This window comes from Dromiciops gliroides, chromosome 4 (genome assembly GCF_019393635.1).
Source record: "Dromiciops gliroides isolate mDroGli1 chromosome 4, mDroGli1.pri, whole genome shotgun sequence".
NCBI lineage: Eukaryota > Metazoa > Chordata > Mammalia > Microbiotheria > Microbiotheriidae > Dromiciops > Dromiciops gliroides.
Window position 1 is genome coordinate 464,375,677 of NC_057864.1, and position 17,586 is coordinate 464,393,262.

Here is a 17,586-nt window from a genome sequence, read left to right on the forward strand (position 1 = left end):
GAGGCCCACAAACATAGAGTTGCTGAAGATTACACAGATCGCGTTGTGTAGTAATTATTTTGACTTGCCGTCTTGCTTCCTTTCCCCTAACCTGACACTGTCTATCTGGTCATATCTTTATCTTATACAGCACTCAAATAATTCCTTATAATTATCAAAACACGGTTGAAAATAATACTTTTAAATTGTTTGTGTGCACTAGTAACTCCCTGGGTTATTGGCCATTGGTACCATTAAATGAATTTTCTGTTGAAATTGTTCTCAAATGAATCAGAAATCTGTATGCATTACCAAAATATTTTCTGATGATTTTAAAGGAGAAAAACACTTAGCGATTTGTTAACCAAATTGATAAGAACAGCTTTCCTTTAAATATGATATGTTAATTAAAGTACTAAAAAGCAAATCTGGGTTAAATTTGAGCCATTTCACTTTTTTACTTGTAGATAATGAATCACTTAACAATTTTATCTAAAATTATATATGGCTAAATTAGCCTTAAAAATCTTAAGATGATACTCCTTAGCAGAGATATTAAAAGCAAATTTGAAAATGGAACTAGATCAAAGTAGTCAATTATGGGAGTTGCTAGAGTGATTTCATAAATAATAATTGAATTGTAGTGACAATGCAAAAACAGTTAATATCACTAGGAGATTTATCTCACCAAAGCACATTATTGTTATGTATTTGGTTAGTAGTGCCTAAGCCATTATAACAAATTTCTGTTATTCTCTTGCACTGTAAAGATTATATATTTAGTGTCCACTTTATAAACAGGTTGTGTTATAAAGGTTTCTTATGTAAGTAGTTGTTTGAAACTTGAAACATAATTTCCCATGGAGGCAATGTTGTGGTTCCTACATTAGCCAACAAAAAAGTAGCCCACAGTGTCACAGAAATCGTTTACTTGATTATAAAAAGTACACAGATAATCATGCCCTCTTGTAGCCTAGAAACAACTCTGGATGCTTAATGGGTTGCCAGTAGAGAACATACTTGTGAAGGTGCTTCCTATGGAGCTGGAAAGGCTTCAAGAGGCCCTATAGTAAAAGGCAAAGCATCCTGGGCTGGACTCCCACCTCTGACACTTACTCTGACCATGGGCAAGTGAGCACCTATTTGAATTTTCTCATCTGTCAAATGGGAACCATCATCTGTGGTAGTTATCTCCCAAGTTGTTGGGGAATTCAGATGGAGCGATGTATGTAAAGCATTCAGTAAATTTGGAAGGACTAGATGTGGGATTCAGCTGGAGGGTTATTGGCTTGGAGAGGCTTATCCTCAGAAGCTGGGCCTCAAGGAAGCTTACACATCTAGTTGAGCAAAGGCATGGAACCTAAAAGGGAAAATCATGGTAGGTTATAAGGTAGCAACTATTTTTGATAATACCTTAAGCCTGAAAAACATTTTACAGTGGAAAACTATAGTATGCATCTATAGTAAGAGTAGAGGTTCATGGAATTGCCACACAGAAAAATCATTGAGTAAAAGTAGAGTGGAATTATTAATAATTATTTCATTTCCATGTTAAGCAAGGTAAAAGTATAGAAATACAGGTTTACTGATGAACTCTGTCCATTTCTACTATTTGATTTTAATTTCTTTTAGGTTTATGAAAACACTAATGAATAAAGTAACCTTTTTCATTTTTGGAACTTCTTGGCCTAGTATTTTGTCATAATGTGGAAGAGTTTTTTAAACAAAACAAAATGCAGTTTCACTACAGTTGTAGTAAAATAGATGACAAAGGGACATGGCTTCTTATTTCCATGGTGCTTAATTTGTCTTGAGAGAGAAACATTAACTTGTTGCTTAATTATAGTCTGTATGTGGTTTTGTTATGCAGTGCTTTTGCCAGTTGTCCTAATGAGAGAAATATTTGTCCAGTTCTTTCTAAGGAAAACAGCTTAAATGACCAAGACCACTCTGCCCTTATTTGCTATCCCTAAGGATTAAGCATAAATGCATAGATTCCATTTTCTGGACCAAAGACATAGTAGTTTCGAATACCGTAATCTTAAATAAGTTGAACTTGAATGATCCTCAGTTGGCCTTCTTGGTCACATTGTGTCACCTGACGGTGACATGTCATAGAGCGCATGTGGTATTTCCTCCTTGACATCGCCCACCTCTCTAAGAAGAGAGAGAGATTTTCCATTCTCTCTTCTCCAGGACCAAGATTGACGGCTACATTTATTCAGAGTTCAGTTTTGATTTCCATTTTATTACAATGGTGATTTTTCCTGAGTCATTTCGGTGCAGTGATAGGAAAAGATGAGAGTGAAGGGAAATATATGGGAGAGTTTAATTCAGGAAAAAGAAATGAGACGCCTGGAATGTGTAGATTACACAGAAGTCTCATACTTTTATATTCTTAATCCCGTTGACCCTTCCAGAAAAGTACTCAGTGGTGCCAGCCATCGTGAGCACTAAATAGCATCACCAAAAAAGTAAACCGAGCATAATTCAGTAGCTAGAAAAAGGCTTGTGGAAGTGCTCTCTCAGAATTAGGGCTTGCTCCTTGTACAGTCAGACCATCCACTGTTCAGAGCTAAGAAGGAAGGGAGGAAACAAGCATCTCTTAAGCCTGTGTGTCTATGTGTCACTATGCCAAATTCTGGGGATACAAAGACAGCAAAAGAAAAGACAGGTGCTTCCCTCAAGGAGCTCACAGTTGGATGGGGAAAGACAATACAGAAGTAAGGTTGGGAGTGGGAACATTGGGAGCAGCTAGGTGGCACAATGGACGGAGTTCTGGGCCTGGAGTTAGGAAGACTGATCTTCCTGAGTTCAAAAGAAAGTCAGGAACAGAACCAGGAAGGAAATTAAGCCTGGGCAACTAAGACCTCTCCACAAAACAGAGGCCCTAGAAGGAAGGGAGAAGGGGTCCTCTTGGTGGAGAGGTATTCCAAGGTGAAAAGATCTTAGGGATGATTGGATATTCTAGGACCAGAGGGCCACAGTTGCTGAGGGAAGCAGCTCATACGTGTAGGTGCAAGTAAACTGGTTTCAGGTTCCAGAGTCTTCTAAATGCTTTCCTGAAGGTGTTACTCAGTGAAAAGGAATTGTTGTTTTTCAAATGTAATAAAATGTTTCAGTTCATTTGTACAGAGCAGTAGGATTTGTGTTTTTAAACATTTTAATAAATAAAATTAAATCCATATTTCCTTCTATTTGCAGCTCAGATCGACTGATTGAAGAAACAATAAGGTAGGATGATTTTTTTTAGTGTTAATATGCAGAACAGAATGAAATGTGTATAGACTTTGTAATTAGATTTCCCAGCATTTGAAATCATTTGATTTCAGCTTCTCAGAGAGAAAAGAATGTCACTGACCAGAGCCTTAGGTTCTTATGACTTCTTAGTTTTTTACTTCCTATGAAAAGGAGAGGGCCTTTCAGATCTCTGGTTTGGGAGAGTAGAGATCTTCATGTTGTCATGAAATGAGGTGTTTTGCATAACTGAACTTTGTTAATTACCGCAGCTTGCCTGTCTAACAAACTTTTGACTAAAATATTTTTAAATATATTGTACGATTTCCTGCCTTAGTAATCTAAATATGGTGAACATGTTGTAACATTATAAGCATATTAGGTTATGTTGTGTAGTAATTCAGGGATCCAGATGGGGGCCGTTGATGATCCTTTCAGTTTTCCTCAGGCTACTCTGCTTTTCTAGTAATTATTGATTCTTCTCTTTTAATTTTTCACTGGCTCTTGGGTGTTGGCTTTTAAAAGTTCTTCCTGCTCTTAATCTAAAGTCTAAGAGAGACTGAGGAACTTTACTGAATCATCAGCCTATGAACTGATACAAAGTGAAGTGAGCAGAACAGTGAAAACATATATGACATCAGTGTAAACAGAAAGGACACCACACTGAACTTGACCTGATGTATAATTATAATAACCAAATTTTATCTTGGAGAAGTTTGTGCAGATGTGGAATGTGGTATATATTGTCAAGTAAAGCTGATGTGAACTTCCCTTCTCCTTCCTTTTTAAATCTTTAGAACAAGGGATGGCTCACTGTTTAGAAACATTCAGAAATGAAGCAATGCTGTCAATAAAAATGATTTTAAATTGAAATAAGATATAGATAAACCTATTTTTTAAACTGTCTCAGGCTTTCCCATTCCTGTTGCAAGGTAAGTACATCCTTGCTAGAATGAGATCTAAACATCTCTGTCAAAGATGTCCCCATTTCTGCTGCTTACACCCACAGACCTGTAGCCCTTGCCAGAAAATCACCAGATAGTCCAGGCTGGAGCATGCTTAGATTTTTTTCTTAGGCCTTAACTTTCTTAGGTTTAACTTCCAAGTTGAGTGTGTTTTGTCATCACATTCTAAGGGCCCACTTGTGTCTCGTGTCATGCTGGGTGCTATCAAGATTAAGTTAAAGCGCAGCGTTTTGGTCCCTTAGTTAAGGAGCATCGTTGTTTTCCCTAATGAGAAAATGCTCAGCACCTGGAGACCTGGAGGCCCCTGCCATTCCTCTTCAGGCAAGGTGGGCCAGCCTCAGGACATTGTGCCTATTGACAATCCCAAGAAATCCTCACTGTTAGAGACTACAGTAGTGCTGCCTTGCACTGAGCAGTCTGCCTGACTGAAAGACTTCAATGTACAGGAAGCCAGGCCAGTGATGCTGCTTCATCCTCCGCCCCCATCCAGCCATCCAGTGATGTGGTGATATAGTAGCACTTGGGGGTGGTGTTAATTGGTATGGGGCAGCACTCCATCATAAGGAAACTTACCTGGTAGAACTTAATCCAGTCATTAATTAGAAACTTAAACATTTTCATCTAATTAGAACACATGAAAATCTGAATACATTTTGTATAGATGCTAATTATTCCTTGAGTTACTGTGGTATGTAATTAAATCATTTGGTTACCAACATTTTTCACTTCTCCAGAATCAAAATCAGTCGATCAATAAATAATTATTAAGTGCTATTTTGTGTCAGGCACCATGCTGAGCACACAGAAAGAGGTGGAACACAGCTCCTGCCCTCCTAGAGCTCCCAGTCTAATGGGAGCAACAGCAAATAAATATATGCAAGCAAGCTATATACAGGACAAATAGGGAATAATTAAAAGAGGGAAGGCTTCCTGTAGAAAATGGCACTTTAGGCTTAAAGGAAGCCAGAAAGTCTATAGGGAGAACAGAGGAGAAAGGGTACTTGGGGGAACAGCCAGAAAAATGCCTGGAGTCAAGAGATGGAGAGTCTTGTCTGTGGGACAACAAGGAAGCCAATTTCACTGAAATCAGAGTGTGTGGTAGGAAGAAAGATATGACTGGAAAAGTAGGAGGAGGCTAGGCTATAAAGGACTCTGAATGTCAAACAGGGTTTTGTATTTGATCTTGGTGGCAATAGGGAGCCATGAGAGTTTATTAAATGGTGGAGTGACATGATCAGACCTCCAAAATCACTTTGGTGGCTGAATAGAGCATGACCTGGAGCAGCGAGAGTCAAGGCAGGCAGATCCACCAGCCGGCTATTGCAGTAGTCCAGATGTGGGGTGATAAGGACTTGCACCAGGGTAGGGGCAGTGTTAAAGGAGAGAACGGGAGGTGGATAAGAGATGCTGTAACAGTGACATCAACAGGCTTTGGCAACAGCTGGGACGTGTGCTGTGAGACATAGTGAGGAATTCAGGGTGACTAGTAGATTGTGACCTGAGGCATGGGAGGATGATGTTGCTTTCACAATAATAGGGAAGGAAGGTTGGGGAAAGATAATGAGTCCTATTTTGGACATGATGGGCTTACGGTGTCTACTGGACAACCAGTTAAAGATGGCTGAAAAGGCATTTGAAGATGCAAGACTGGAAGTCATCAGAGAAGTTGGGGCAAGAAAGGCAAATTTGAGAATTATCAGCGTAGAGATGGTCCTTAAATCCATGGGCGCTGATGAGATCACCAAGTGAAGTAGAATAGAGGGAGAAGAGAAGAGGGCCTGGGATAGAACCTGAGGGCCACCTAAGGTTAGAGGGTGGGATCTGGAGGAATATCCAGCAAAGGAAAGGAGAAATGGTCAGATAACAGGGGGGAGAGAGAGAGAGAGAGAGAAAAGGAGAGGGGAGGAGAGAGGATCAGGCTACAGAGAGTTCAAGGAGAATGAAGACATCTGTCTTTACCCAGTATTTGGGTATAATTGAGAAAGCCACATAATTGTTGACATTAAGTAGAGTTGTTAGCTTTTGGCCAGTATAGAAATTGCCAGAGGTCTTATGGCTTGTGGTTTAAGGAAAGAGTTTAGTGTTATTCCAGAAGCTCCTGGAATAAGTGTGTTTTCTTCACAAAACCCCCCAATACAGTTTGCATGAATATTTTACCTTCCTCTTCGGTCATTTTAGCACAGATTCTTTCCCTCTCTCCCATTCTCTCCTTCCTTCTCTCTTTCCACTCTCTCCCTCCCTCCCTTTCTCTCTCTCTCTCACTCTCTCTCTCTTTCTGTCTTTCTCTGCCTTGATTCCTCATCTGTAAAATGGTTGGGTTAGTTTACATGACCCTGAGGCCTTCTAGCTCTTAAGACTAGGGTCCTGTCGAAATGTGGAGACCCTCAATGTTACTTTTTTTCTAATAAAAAAACAGATTTATTTAGCACACTTTTATTTTTTGTTTGTTTGTTTGTTTGTTTTGGGGGTTAAGTGACTTGCCCAGGGTCACACAGCTAGTAAGTGTCAAGTGTCTGAGGCCGGATTTGAACTCAGGTACTCCTGAATCCAGGGCCGGTGCTTTATCCACTGCGCCACCTAGCTGCCCCCATATTTAGCACACTTTTAAAACTATTTCTCCTATCAGCCAGGGAACTGCAGTGTGAACCTAGATATGAGTGCATACATGCATATAATATGTAGAATTTAACCAGCTATCACATGATAATGGTTCCTAAAAATATTGTAAAATCTCAGTTTTTCTTGTTAGTGATTCTTTATCCTCATCATTCCCTCTGTTTACTTTAAAAACCTATGCTGGGCAGCTAGGTGGCCCAGTGGATAAAGCACCGGCCCTGGATTCAGGAGGCCCTGAGTTCAAATCTGGCCTCAGACACTTGACACTTACTAGATGTGTGACCCTGGGCAAGTCACTTAACCCCCAATGCCCCACCAAAAAAAACCCCAAAACAAAAAAACATGCTGAACTAAAGCTGACTTCCAGTATCAGTGGGTTAGAAAGAGCTGCTATCGCTTAACATTGGACTTGATTATAAGCTCTAACTCCATAAGACCATAAGTGATAACTGTCATTATTTAGCTCAAGTTGAAAAGTAAAAACAAATGAGTGTAGCAAGTAAGAAAGTAGAAGCTCCCATAATCACATCAATGATTTATTGTTTTTAAAAGCATTGCGCACTGTTGGAATTTGTATTTTGTGTCTGCTTCTCTGACCCTTGAAACAACAATAGCAGTGTAGATTTGACTCAGCTTGACTCCAGATGATGGAATGAGAAGGGAAAAGGCATTGGAATATACTTTATGAACTACTGGAAGTCATGCATATTCAACAGGACAACATAATGCAGGATCAGAGTATCTATTCTCTGAGGAATGCAAAGTGCTTTCCGGGAATTAAAAAAAAAATCTTTACCATAGCCACTTGGGAGAGAGTGAAGGTGTGCCGATAGTAAGGCCCCCATTTTAAAGATAGGAACTTTGAAAAGGAAATTTGATTTCAGGTTTGCCGTTAAATTTGTCAGCCAGGTATTATTTTATGATAGATCATGTTACCCATTTGAAAGGCACTATAAAAAGTATTCAATTTAAAAGTAGATTTTTAATTGTATCAGATTGTGACATGGACACACCTAATTGGACAGAAATGTGTGTATATCATATTAGATTTTTAACTCACAAAGGAGGCCATACATTTATAATTTTCTCATATCTTTTTTTCCTTTGCTTCTATCTCTACTAGTAAAGAAAATATCTCGTGTAAACCACTGTGTTTCTAGAGATTTCTGTTGTTTAGTTGTTTTGTAGTCATGCCCAACTCTTCAGGACACCATTTCAGGTTTTATTGACAAAGGTACTAGAGTGATTTGCCATTTCCTTCTCCAGCTCATTTTACAGATGAGGAAACTGAGGCACACAGGGTTAAGTCACTTGCCCAGGGTCACACAACTAGTTTGAGGTCAAATTTGAACTCAGAAGAGGAGTCTTCCTTGACTCCAGGCCCTGACACCTGTGGTGCCACCTAGCTGCCCTATTAAGAAGAAAATACTACATTGTATTTGAAATCTTGGTGCCACTGAGATTAATTGTGGTATCTGTAGTAATGGTAGGTTGTTGATACCCCTCATTAAGCAAACATGACTTAAAAGTGCCTGCCTAAGTGTGGCAGGTTAGGAGGCAAAATAGGCATGATCTCTGGCCCAGCTTATTATCAGTAGCCCAAGGGCCAAACTGAGCCTGCCTCAAGCCAACAGTGATTTTTACACTTTTAAATACAATAAAACCTGATTTTAAAATGTAAAAATTCTTCTTAGCAAGCAGGCTGGATTTGCCTGGCCCCGATCTAGAGACAAGAGAATGTGGAAGATGAATGGTTTTGAAACAGAGATGTCAGCTCCAGTTCTCTGAGAGTAGCCTTTTAAAGGGGATATTGAAATAGCTCTCTAGGAGCACTGTTCTCTTAAAGAGAAATCATTCTATCTTTCTCCCCTCCAGTCATATTGGCTTAGTCAGGGGCCCTTAGAGAATCAGATAAGAACATACAGTTGTCATGACTCATATTTTTGTCAGGAAATCAGGAGATTTTTTTTGAAACCATCCCAGGGCCTTACACACAGCAGCTTGGCAGTGTAGCCTTTGTGATTTCAGTTCTTTGGGTACTCCCCTTACCAGTGCAGATCTGTGCCATGATGAAAACAGAAATACATTTGTGTGGCCCCCAGAATCCATTGCTTGGTGGCCAGCTCTGTAGCAGTAAGCCTCCCTGAACTTAGCTCATTACGGGGTCTAGACTTCAAGGCTTCCCAGCTTGCTGTTGGGTGGAGAAGAGTTTGAATTGTCCTGGCCTGGGAGTCCTGAACCTGGTGACCTACAATACTCTGGGGCTTCAGAATAGGAGGGAGAACAACTGCATCTTCTAAATTAATATTTAAGCTTTATATATAAGGCACATAATTCTCTACTTCCCAGAAATCTTTCCTGCCTTTCGAAAAAGCAAAAACAAACACCCCTCTTTTTGTAGTACACCTGTGCTTTCTGTTGGCATAGATAATTCCCTCTGAGGGAACTCCTTTCACCAATGCAGCTGGACAACTGCTTTGCAACCTAGAGCTATGGAGAGGATCGTCAGTCTAGAGCTGGAAGAAACCTTGTAGGCCATGATATCCAACCTTCTCATTTTACAGATGAGCAAACTGAGGCAAAGGGTAGTTAAGTGACTTGCCCAGGGTCACACAGCTATTAAGTGTTTGAATCAGGATTAGAACGCAGGTCTTCCCAAGTTTCCAACTCCTACACCATGCCACGTGGCCTGTCCCAAACATTTGGAGGCTTTGCTGTCAGTGTCTGATTTATCCATTATTGTGACTCTTCATTTTTCATGTTAGAAACTCTTTTTACATAGAAAGATGTGAAAGGAGATCAGTAAGAAAAGAACGATCATTATGGATCAGCAGAGAAAGGAACAGCAGGAGGATTATTTGGAAAATCCAGTTTTGCCTTCCTCTCTGCCACCCCTTTTCAAGGCAGTACCTACTGTGACAATCAGTTTGTGTTCTGTTGACAGCTAATGGAATCGAATGTCCTTAATAGTGATTTAATCTTCTCTCTTCCATGCCTTTTTCAGCATTGCAATGGCAACAAAAGAAAACATGACGTCCCAGAGAGGGATGTTGAAATCTATACAGAGCAGGATGAACACGTTGGCCAGTATCCTTTGGGAAAGTTTGACATCTGGGTTTATTTATACTTTCTGGCACGGCCCTACTCATCAGTAGCATTGAAGACGTTCGGCAGTCATGTTGTAAAAGATTATGCTAATCTGTCTCGTCTCCAAAAGATAAATTGCCCAAGTGATTGAGCATTGTGCTGTGGGATAAATGGTCTTAGGGGGAAGAAAGCAGTATAAATTTGAAAATTATTCACTAGCTTACATTTATTTTGCATTTTTAAGGCTTCAGAATAGTAAAAAACGTTAATGTCTGACACACTCATCTAAATTGCATGCTGCTTGCTTTTTTGTCCCTTACAAAACAAATCACTGGCAGAGAGTTAAGAGAAAGACAGCTATGCACATAGGCTTGTTTGTGGCTAGCAAAGAAACATCTTCTGCTTGTTTTATGAGTTCACCTTGGTGAGTGGTTCTGATATTTGATTCCATTGTGATTGGTGTGACTCAACTTTTGTTTGTTTGTTTGTTTGTTTTGCTTGTTTTGTTTTTGTGGGGCAATTGGAGTTAAATGACTTGCCCAGGGTCACCCAGCTAGTAAGTGTCAAGTGTCTGAGGCCAGATTTGAACTCAGGTCCTTCTGAATCCAGGGCCGGTGCTTTATCCACTGCTCCACCTAGCTGTCCTATGACTCAGCTTTTTTAATCCTCATTTTTCTAGTTTTGATTAGAGTGAAGTACATCAAGTGATTGAAAAATAAGGCATTAAATGAGTGCAGATTAATAAACCTTCTCCTTAGTATCTAAGTTACTCCCCTGAGTAGCTTAGAAAGTTAGGTACTCAGAAAAGATCATTAACTCTTGCTGACCACTAAGGGACTCTTTAGCACCTCACTGAGAAAAAAGCACACCATTTTCTAGAGTCTGTGGATCCTACCATCTCACTTAATTTAGGCTATTTTAAATTTAACGTGTTTAATTTAGAGTTATGCTATCCCTTTTCTTTCTAAAACCAAAACTTTATTCTGAAGTCTATTCAGAAATATTATGAATACCAGCATGCATTTATTAAATGCCTTCTCTGTGACTGGCAATGTATAAAGCACCCTGTTAGTGTTTGGGGAGATACAAGGATAAATAAGACTCTTCTACCCTCACATAGGTTTTTAGTCTAGGAAGAGAAAACAGAAAAGGGATGGAAGATGGTCAGAGAGAGGGACATGCCCAGCTGCCTCCTGCTAGACTGGGCCACCTTGTGGAGTATCTTTCTCTCTGCTCCACCAATCAGATGGAGGAGTGGAAGCACTGACCAGGTCTTGTAAAACACATCAGGGTTGGAGTTGTCTCTGCTCTTCGAGCTTTCTCTTTGCTTTACCTGTGTTTCTGGCCATCTGCTGACCTTCTCTGCTAGTCATTGTGACCTCTTTGGCTTTTCCCAAAGATGCCTCTCTTGTCATGTGGCCTTAACGGGAGCCTTCCCACAGATCGTTTTCCTGCCGTGAACAGCCTAATCCAGAGGATCAACCTGCGCAAACGTCGAGACTCCCTCATCCTTGGTGGCGTCGTTGGCGTCTGCACCATCCTCTTGCTACTGTATGCTTTCCACTAATGGACATTCTCCAGAGACTTTGACAACCACCACTTCCTTGAGTTGATTCCAGTTACAGAACAGTGAGGAGACATGGACGGGCCTGGGGAGTTGTTGACCATCTTTGTTTCATTTAGGGCCTGTGAGAGGCTATGGTGCTTGTCCAGGTTGGGGTTGAAGCTGCAATGTTTGTGCCCTCTTTTCAGCAGAATTTATATCCCCCTTTTTTTTCAAAACCAAACCAAACCAAACCAAGAAAGGTTCCCAATCCTTTGTGTCTCTTTATGAGGTAAGTAAACATATTAAGGAAAAAAAGTGCTTCATGATGGAAACTGGCCATTGTTGATTAAAAGAAATGTATATCTGAAGCTTGAGTGTCTTCAGTAGGCCAGTGTGCCCCCCAAAGTCCAGATCCCAGACTCTTGACCTGTGACCAGTGTATTGCAGCTTTAAGCCATCATGGGTAGTTAGTGAATGAATGAAGCTTTTTTTTTTTTTCTTCTTCTTTTTTTTTTAAATTTTGTGGTGAACAGTCACAGGTCATTCTATGTCATCTGTGCTGTAGATTTCTACTCTATGTTTTTGGACTTTTTTTTTTTTAATATTCAAAGATAACTCAGCTTGCACAGAAACTAACCTGACTACTTTGTTGAGCATATCTCTAGTTTGGGGAACTTTTGGGAGACAATATAAGGAAGATTGAGACCGTTGCTCTAGTTGAATTGGAGTAGAATATTTGTTCTAACTGTGAGCGGACTGCAGTAATAGAAGCATTCTTGGGATGTGTGCTTTGGTGGGCATATGGGGATCTAAAAATCTTTGGGGGGAAAAAAGACAGTGGATTTTTAAAAGGCTATTCATTGTTTTGACTTTGATTTCTTTCTTCTTTTTAAATGAATTAGTGTTTTCTGCTTTGAAAGTAGAGTGAAATCTAAACTCTACTATGAAATGAGAAATTTAGGTTACCTCAGCCAGCTTTCAAAAGTCCCCCAAACTGGTACGTGTCCCAAGCCCTCTGATGCAGAACTGAAGCATGTGTGTCACTGAGGAAAGATACGGTCCAGTTTGCAGTCAGGCCTGTTCCACCTCGGGTAACTCTGTCATGTGTGAACAAAACAATCAAAGGGCCCCCACACCATCCTGTGCTGCATTATCTATCCTATCTTCTTGCTCCTGCTATGTGAGGGAACCAGGTCACCCTGTGTCCAACTTAGCGTAGAAGATCTCATCAGTTAAAGGTTGCCAAACCTTCAGAATGTTCTTTTGCTGTTCAATGTACATGTTGCAGAATCTTCTTTCATCTGCTCCTGTCTTCTGTCCATCACTGACAAAATTATAAACTCGCCACTACAGTTCTTTTAGAGTTCAATCATTTGATCAGCCCTCCCAGAAATTCAATTTCCCATCTTGGTAATGATTGTAATCACACGCAATGTGGAGACTTGCCCAACATCTCTGTTCCTTTCCTGGAAAAAAGGCTGCTTTAAAACATTGAAGTTTCTAATTCATGCTCTGCACTTCACTAGAATGACTAAAAGAGCTTTGGATGTGGTGGCAGAACCACCTCATGGTGTGTAGATTATATTGTTCATTTGACATGGATAGAGGCTTTTGTCTAGAATGATACGCTGGTGTGATGTGATGTGAAGACTGCAGAGATTTTTCCTTTTGATGTCAAAGTTCTATTGCCTTCTGAATTAGAAGGGGATGTGATAATATTTTTAAATTATGGGGTTTATTTTTCTATGTATGGGTTGATCACTTCATTGATTGGGGATGCCCTTGATTTGAAAGAAAATTAGTTTTCCCTACATGAAACTTGAAGGATCAGGGAAGTAAATTAATTAATTAAATTCTCTCTGTTGGGAGATCAGAGCTCCCCTGATACTTATTATCTTTGATTTTTTTCAAAGGGCCTCAATTGGTGGTTGTGTCCCAGCTAGAGTTTATAGAACTTTTGGTTACTCTACAGTTGACATTTATAAAATCTGCAGTATCATAAAATAAAGTTATTTATTTAATTATATAACCAGTCTTTTTACTGGTCTGATTATTTGGTGCATTCATTAAATCTAATTGTATGAAAATCAAACTTATAGAAAAATAATCTTGCTTACTACAACTAAATAAATAATCTGTTTTGTTGGCTGGTTAACCTTTAAGTCAGAGTCATGCATATGTGAAGGAATAGAATTTCTGTCAGATATCCTTTTTTCTTTACTCATTATTACTAATGAATCTTCCTCCCCACACCCCCTTTCCCACTTTGCCACCCCAAAGCCCTTGTGATCCATTATTACTGTTGTGTCTCTCACTAAGGCTGGATACTAATGGTTAGAACAGTCTCATCATCCGGGTTTCTGTAGTATCTTTGTTTAACGTGTTCTCATGTTCTCCAGAAATCCCCTCCAAAAAATGCCCCCAACCCCTATAATATCATAGAATGTGAAGTTTGAAAGGGACCCTGGCACTCATCTAAGCCAGAAAAGCCTAAGATCACCCAAGTAGGCAATGGCCAAGCTGGCTCCTCGACTCTGCTACTTCTTATGCTCCTCTGTAGCATTTGGGTCCACCAATAGCTTAGTCCTTTTTGAGATCAGATTTTCACATGAATCCCCACAACCTGTGCCCTTGTCTTTAAATTCATGTCTTTTGCCTCGTGTTGTTTTGGTGCAAAGAGAAAGGCCAATTCTGAAATCCTATATCTTTGCCCAAAAGATCTTGTCACTTTAAAAACAAAAGCTACCTGATGTTTTGGGGAAGAAACATTCGATGCCGTGAATTATGAATCTTCTCTTCTCTGTGTTAACAACCAGGCACTCAGTTTTCTAATTCACTGTCAAGATGAGAAAGCATGGCAACAAAAATGGCGCCAGGGGGTGGGGGTGGGGAGCAGGAAATTTCAAAAGATATTTTTTTTCTTTCAGTGTATGGGCATCTTGGTAAAACATTTCATTTAAAACTACTTGATTCTTTCCTAATTCAAGGCATCAGCTCTAGGTGCTTTTGGTCTTTTGTCCTGGTTATTTTCCATTCATATATGAATGAGGTGAAATGCTCCCTGTAAAATACATCATTTTCCTTTTCATAGGATAAGAGTTTGGAGATTTAGAGCAGAAAGAAGCCTCTGAGGTCATTTAGTCTGACTCATTCACTTTACAGCAAGAGGATGCTGGGGGCCAAAGAGGTGCGGTGATTGCCCAGGGTCACACAGGCTAGAAGGGGTAGGGCTTGAATCCAAACCCATCTCCCATGCCAGTGCTCTCCACTCCACTACTTGACCATCATTCCTTTGCATTGTCAGAAAAGGGCTTTCGACCGAAGCATGCTGTTTTTCACTTTCTTAAATTTTTTTCTTTTATTCAACTTTTCTTATACAAAATGACTAATATGGTAATTGGTTTTGTTTGTTTGATTGTTTTTTTTTTTTAGTGAGGCAATTGGGGTTAAGTGACTTGCCCAGGGTCACACAGCTAGTAAGTGTCAAGTGTCTGAGGCCAGATTTGAACTCAGGTACTCCTGACTCCAGGGCCGGTGCTCTATCCACTGCGCCAACAAATATGGTAATGTTTTACATAATCATGTATAACCCATGTCTGATTGCTTACTGCCTTGGGGAAGGGGGAGGGAGGGAGGGAAGGAGGGATAAAAATTGGGACCCAAAACTATAAATAAAAATGTTTATTACTTTAAAAAAAGAAAGGGGCTTTGCTCCCCCCTTTCTTCCCTCCTTTCTGTCTGTTCATGTGTAGGCTCTAGCATAAGGAAAGCCTCCCCAGTAAAGAAAGTTAATCCATGGCCCTTACAGCTGTGGTTTTGGAGGGGAAACCCTGAGAATGGGGACAGAGCATGGCAAGTCACTCGCTTTCTTTGTGCCTGGGATCAGATACATTCGCCACTTTCTCTTTATAATTGGATATGACTAAATGTATTTTATTAAAAGATTATGCTTATAGCAGTATGAGTGGAGTACCAGTTTCTGATATGACCAGGAAAAAGGCTTAATCTTGTTATATTTTCAAACTCTGCAACATATTAAAAATTGAGGGACTTCAGTCATACACGCCAACCATTAAATTCTCAAGGTCTCTTTAGATAGATTGTTTAATGACAACTGACAACAGAAAGGAATAGAATGTCCAGCCTAATCTGGGCTTATTTATTTGTTATACCTCAAGTTAGATTATTAACAAGTAATTGCATTCCATCAAATAATTGGTGACCACCAAGAATTCTCACTTAACCTTTCCCTAAGGACATTGACACTTGGGTTACTCTGGCTAGACCCAAAGTAACATTGACTTCTATGGCAGTATGTGTGACAGATGAATGGGTAACTTCTCAGAGAACCCCAGGGATTTTGTTTCGTCCTCTGAGGCAGGAGTCATCTTGCCTCTTTGAACTCCTTTTAGAAAGATGCACAACTTTGTTGTGGGCTGATTCTATTGAGTGGCCTACCAAACTTGAATCTTTTTGGAAGGTGAAACTAAAGAAGGGCCAAATGTATATCAAGACTGTTTGTGGAATAAGAAAAAGACAAAGCTGAGCCATATTTTGGGGTCTTTGGTGACATTCTCTGTACCCTAGAGCTGTCTCACCAGGTACTGGGGCCTTCTCATTTGCTTCCATTCTTTCACCTCTTAAAAGGGGAGAGAGAGAATCAGTTACCGTCATACATCACCAGGATGAAAGATGTTTCCTCATGAAAAATGCCAATACAAAACGCTTGTTTATTCTTTTCAAGTTGCACTTTCAATTTTTTTCTTTTAAAATGGCTTCTTGGAACCTATTTTACTGTATTTGTAATTAATTTTTATTCTCATCTAATGTGCATTTTCTGTCTATATAGAAAAAGCTTTGTTATGTAATTTAATAATAAACTAGAATTCTAAATGGTGGTACCGAGTTTTTAATTTTAGGATACTGGGACATCAACCATTGGAGAAATTTGGGAAGGGGGATTACACTTGATGATGAGCATTTCTCAAAAGGTCCCCAAACCCTGAATGAAAGACGACCAGCAGGGTTCTGACTGCAATAGTAATGACTGGTAGTTGTGTAACTGTTGAAGGTTTGCAAAATCCTTTTCAAAGGTTAGTTCACTTGAACCTCACAACAACCCGATAAGGTACATCCCACAAGGATTTTATAAACCCCTTCTGCAGATGAAGAAAGGGAAGCCCAGTCAGATTAAGCATCTTGCCAAGAGTTATCCAGCTTTTAGCTGGCCAAGTCAGAATTCAAATTGGAGTCTTCCCTCTAGCCTGGGATTCCCCAGTTGTCAAGACCAACCTCCTATCCACTATTCCACTATATCTCAAAAAAAAAAAAAATAACCGCACATAGTCAGACTCTTCGTTAACCTTCCCTTCGTGTTTTGGTGCTAGAAGGAAAGGAGAACTTCACGTCAACTTGGAGAACTGGAACGTTAGGATTTGGCGAGGATAAAGTCATCGTTGTCTCACCAAGATTTTGTTGGAAGTTCTATGGGTCAGAACTGAGATCCTGCTTCCTTCTCAGAATCCACCCATGTTCAAAAGAACCTCACTTCCTGTTGCCAGTTGACCTTCCCTACCCATTCTCTCTACTTCTTAGAGCTTTCCTCTTTGCATCTTGCTATAAGAAGCACTTGCTCCCCCAGCCACCCAACTTCTCCACCTATGCTTTGGGCACCTCCTTAAGGAACATTCCTGGATTGGTTGTAGCACAGTAGTGATTCCTTCTGGCCTTCAGCTTCCAAGATTTCCTCTCTTGTAGCCATCATTTGGGGGGGGGGGGTGGCAATGAGGATTAAGTGACTTGCCCAGGGTCACACAGCTAGTAAGTGTCAAGTGTCTGAGGCAGGATTTGAACTCAGGTCCTCCTGAATCCAGGGCCGGTGCTTTATCCACTTCGCTACCTAGCTGCCCCTTTTGTCCCCATCTTGCTGAGCCCACTTGAATCTGGATGTTAATATCTTGGCAGTTTTAAACATAGCTATTTCTAGTTGCTTTGTGATCTGTCTCCAGTTTGAAGCTTCTAGAGAGCATGTCATAGATTAATTAATTAATTAATTAATTAATTAATTAATTCAGTCTTTGCATGTCATAGATTAATATTTAGTCAAACTAAGGATGTTGATGCTAAAGATTTCCTTAAAATAGCTGTGTGACAGAC

General features: G+C 40.0%; 1 protein-coding gene across 3 annotated transcripts in view; it reads left to right on the forward strand.

Moving 5' to 3' along the window:
- Positions 1–14,871, forward strand: part of GOSR1 (golgi SNAP receptor complex member 1) — a 77,869-nt gene extending 62,998 nt beyond the window's left edge. For all 3 annotated transcript variants that reach the window (XM_044005085.1, XM_044005086.1, XM_044005084.1), the window contains 3 exons: positions 3,184–3,213; positions 9,802–9,884; positions 11,327–14,871. In XM_044005085.1, the coding sequence (XP_043861020.1) occupies positions 3,184–3,213; positions 9,802–9,884; positions 11,327–11,451 (238 nt within the window). In that variant the 3' untranslated portion in view covers positions 11,452–14,871. The remainder of the gene's footprint in view (positions 1–3,183; positions 3,214–9,801; positions 9,885–11,326) is intronic.
- Positions 14,872–17,586: the final 2,715 nt, after the last annotated feature.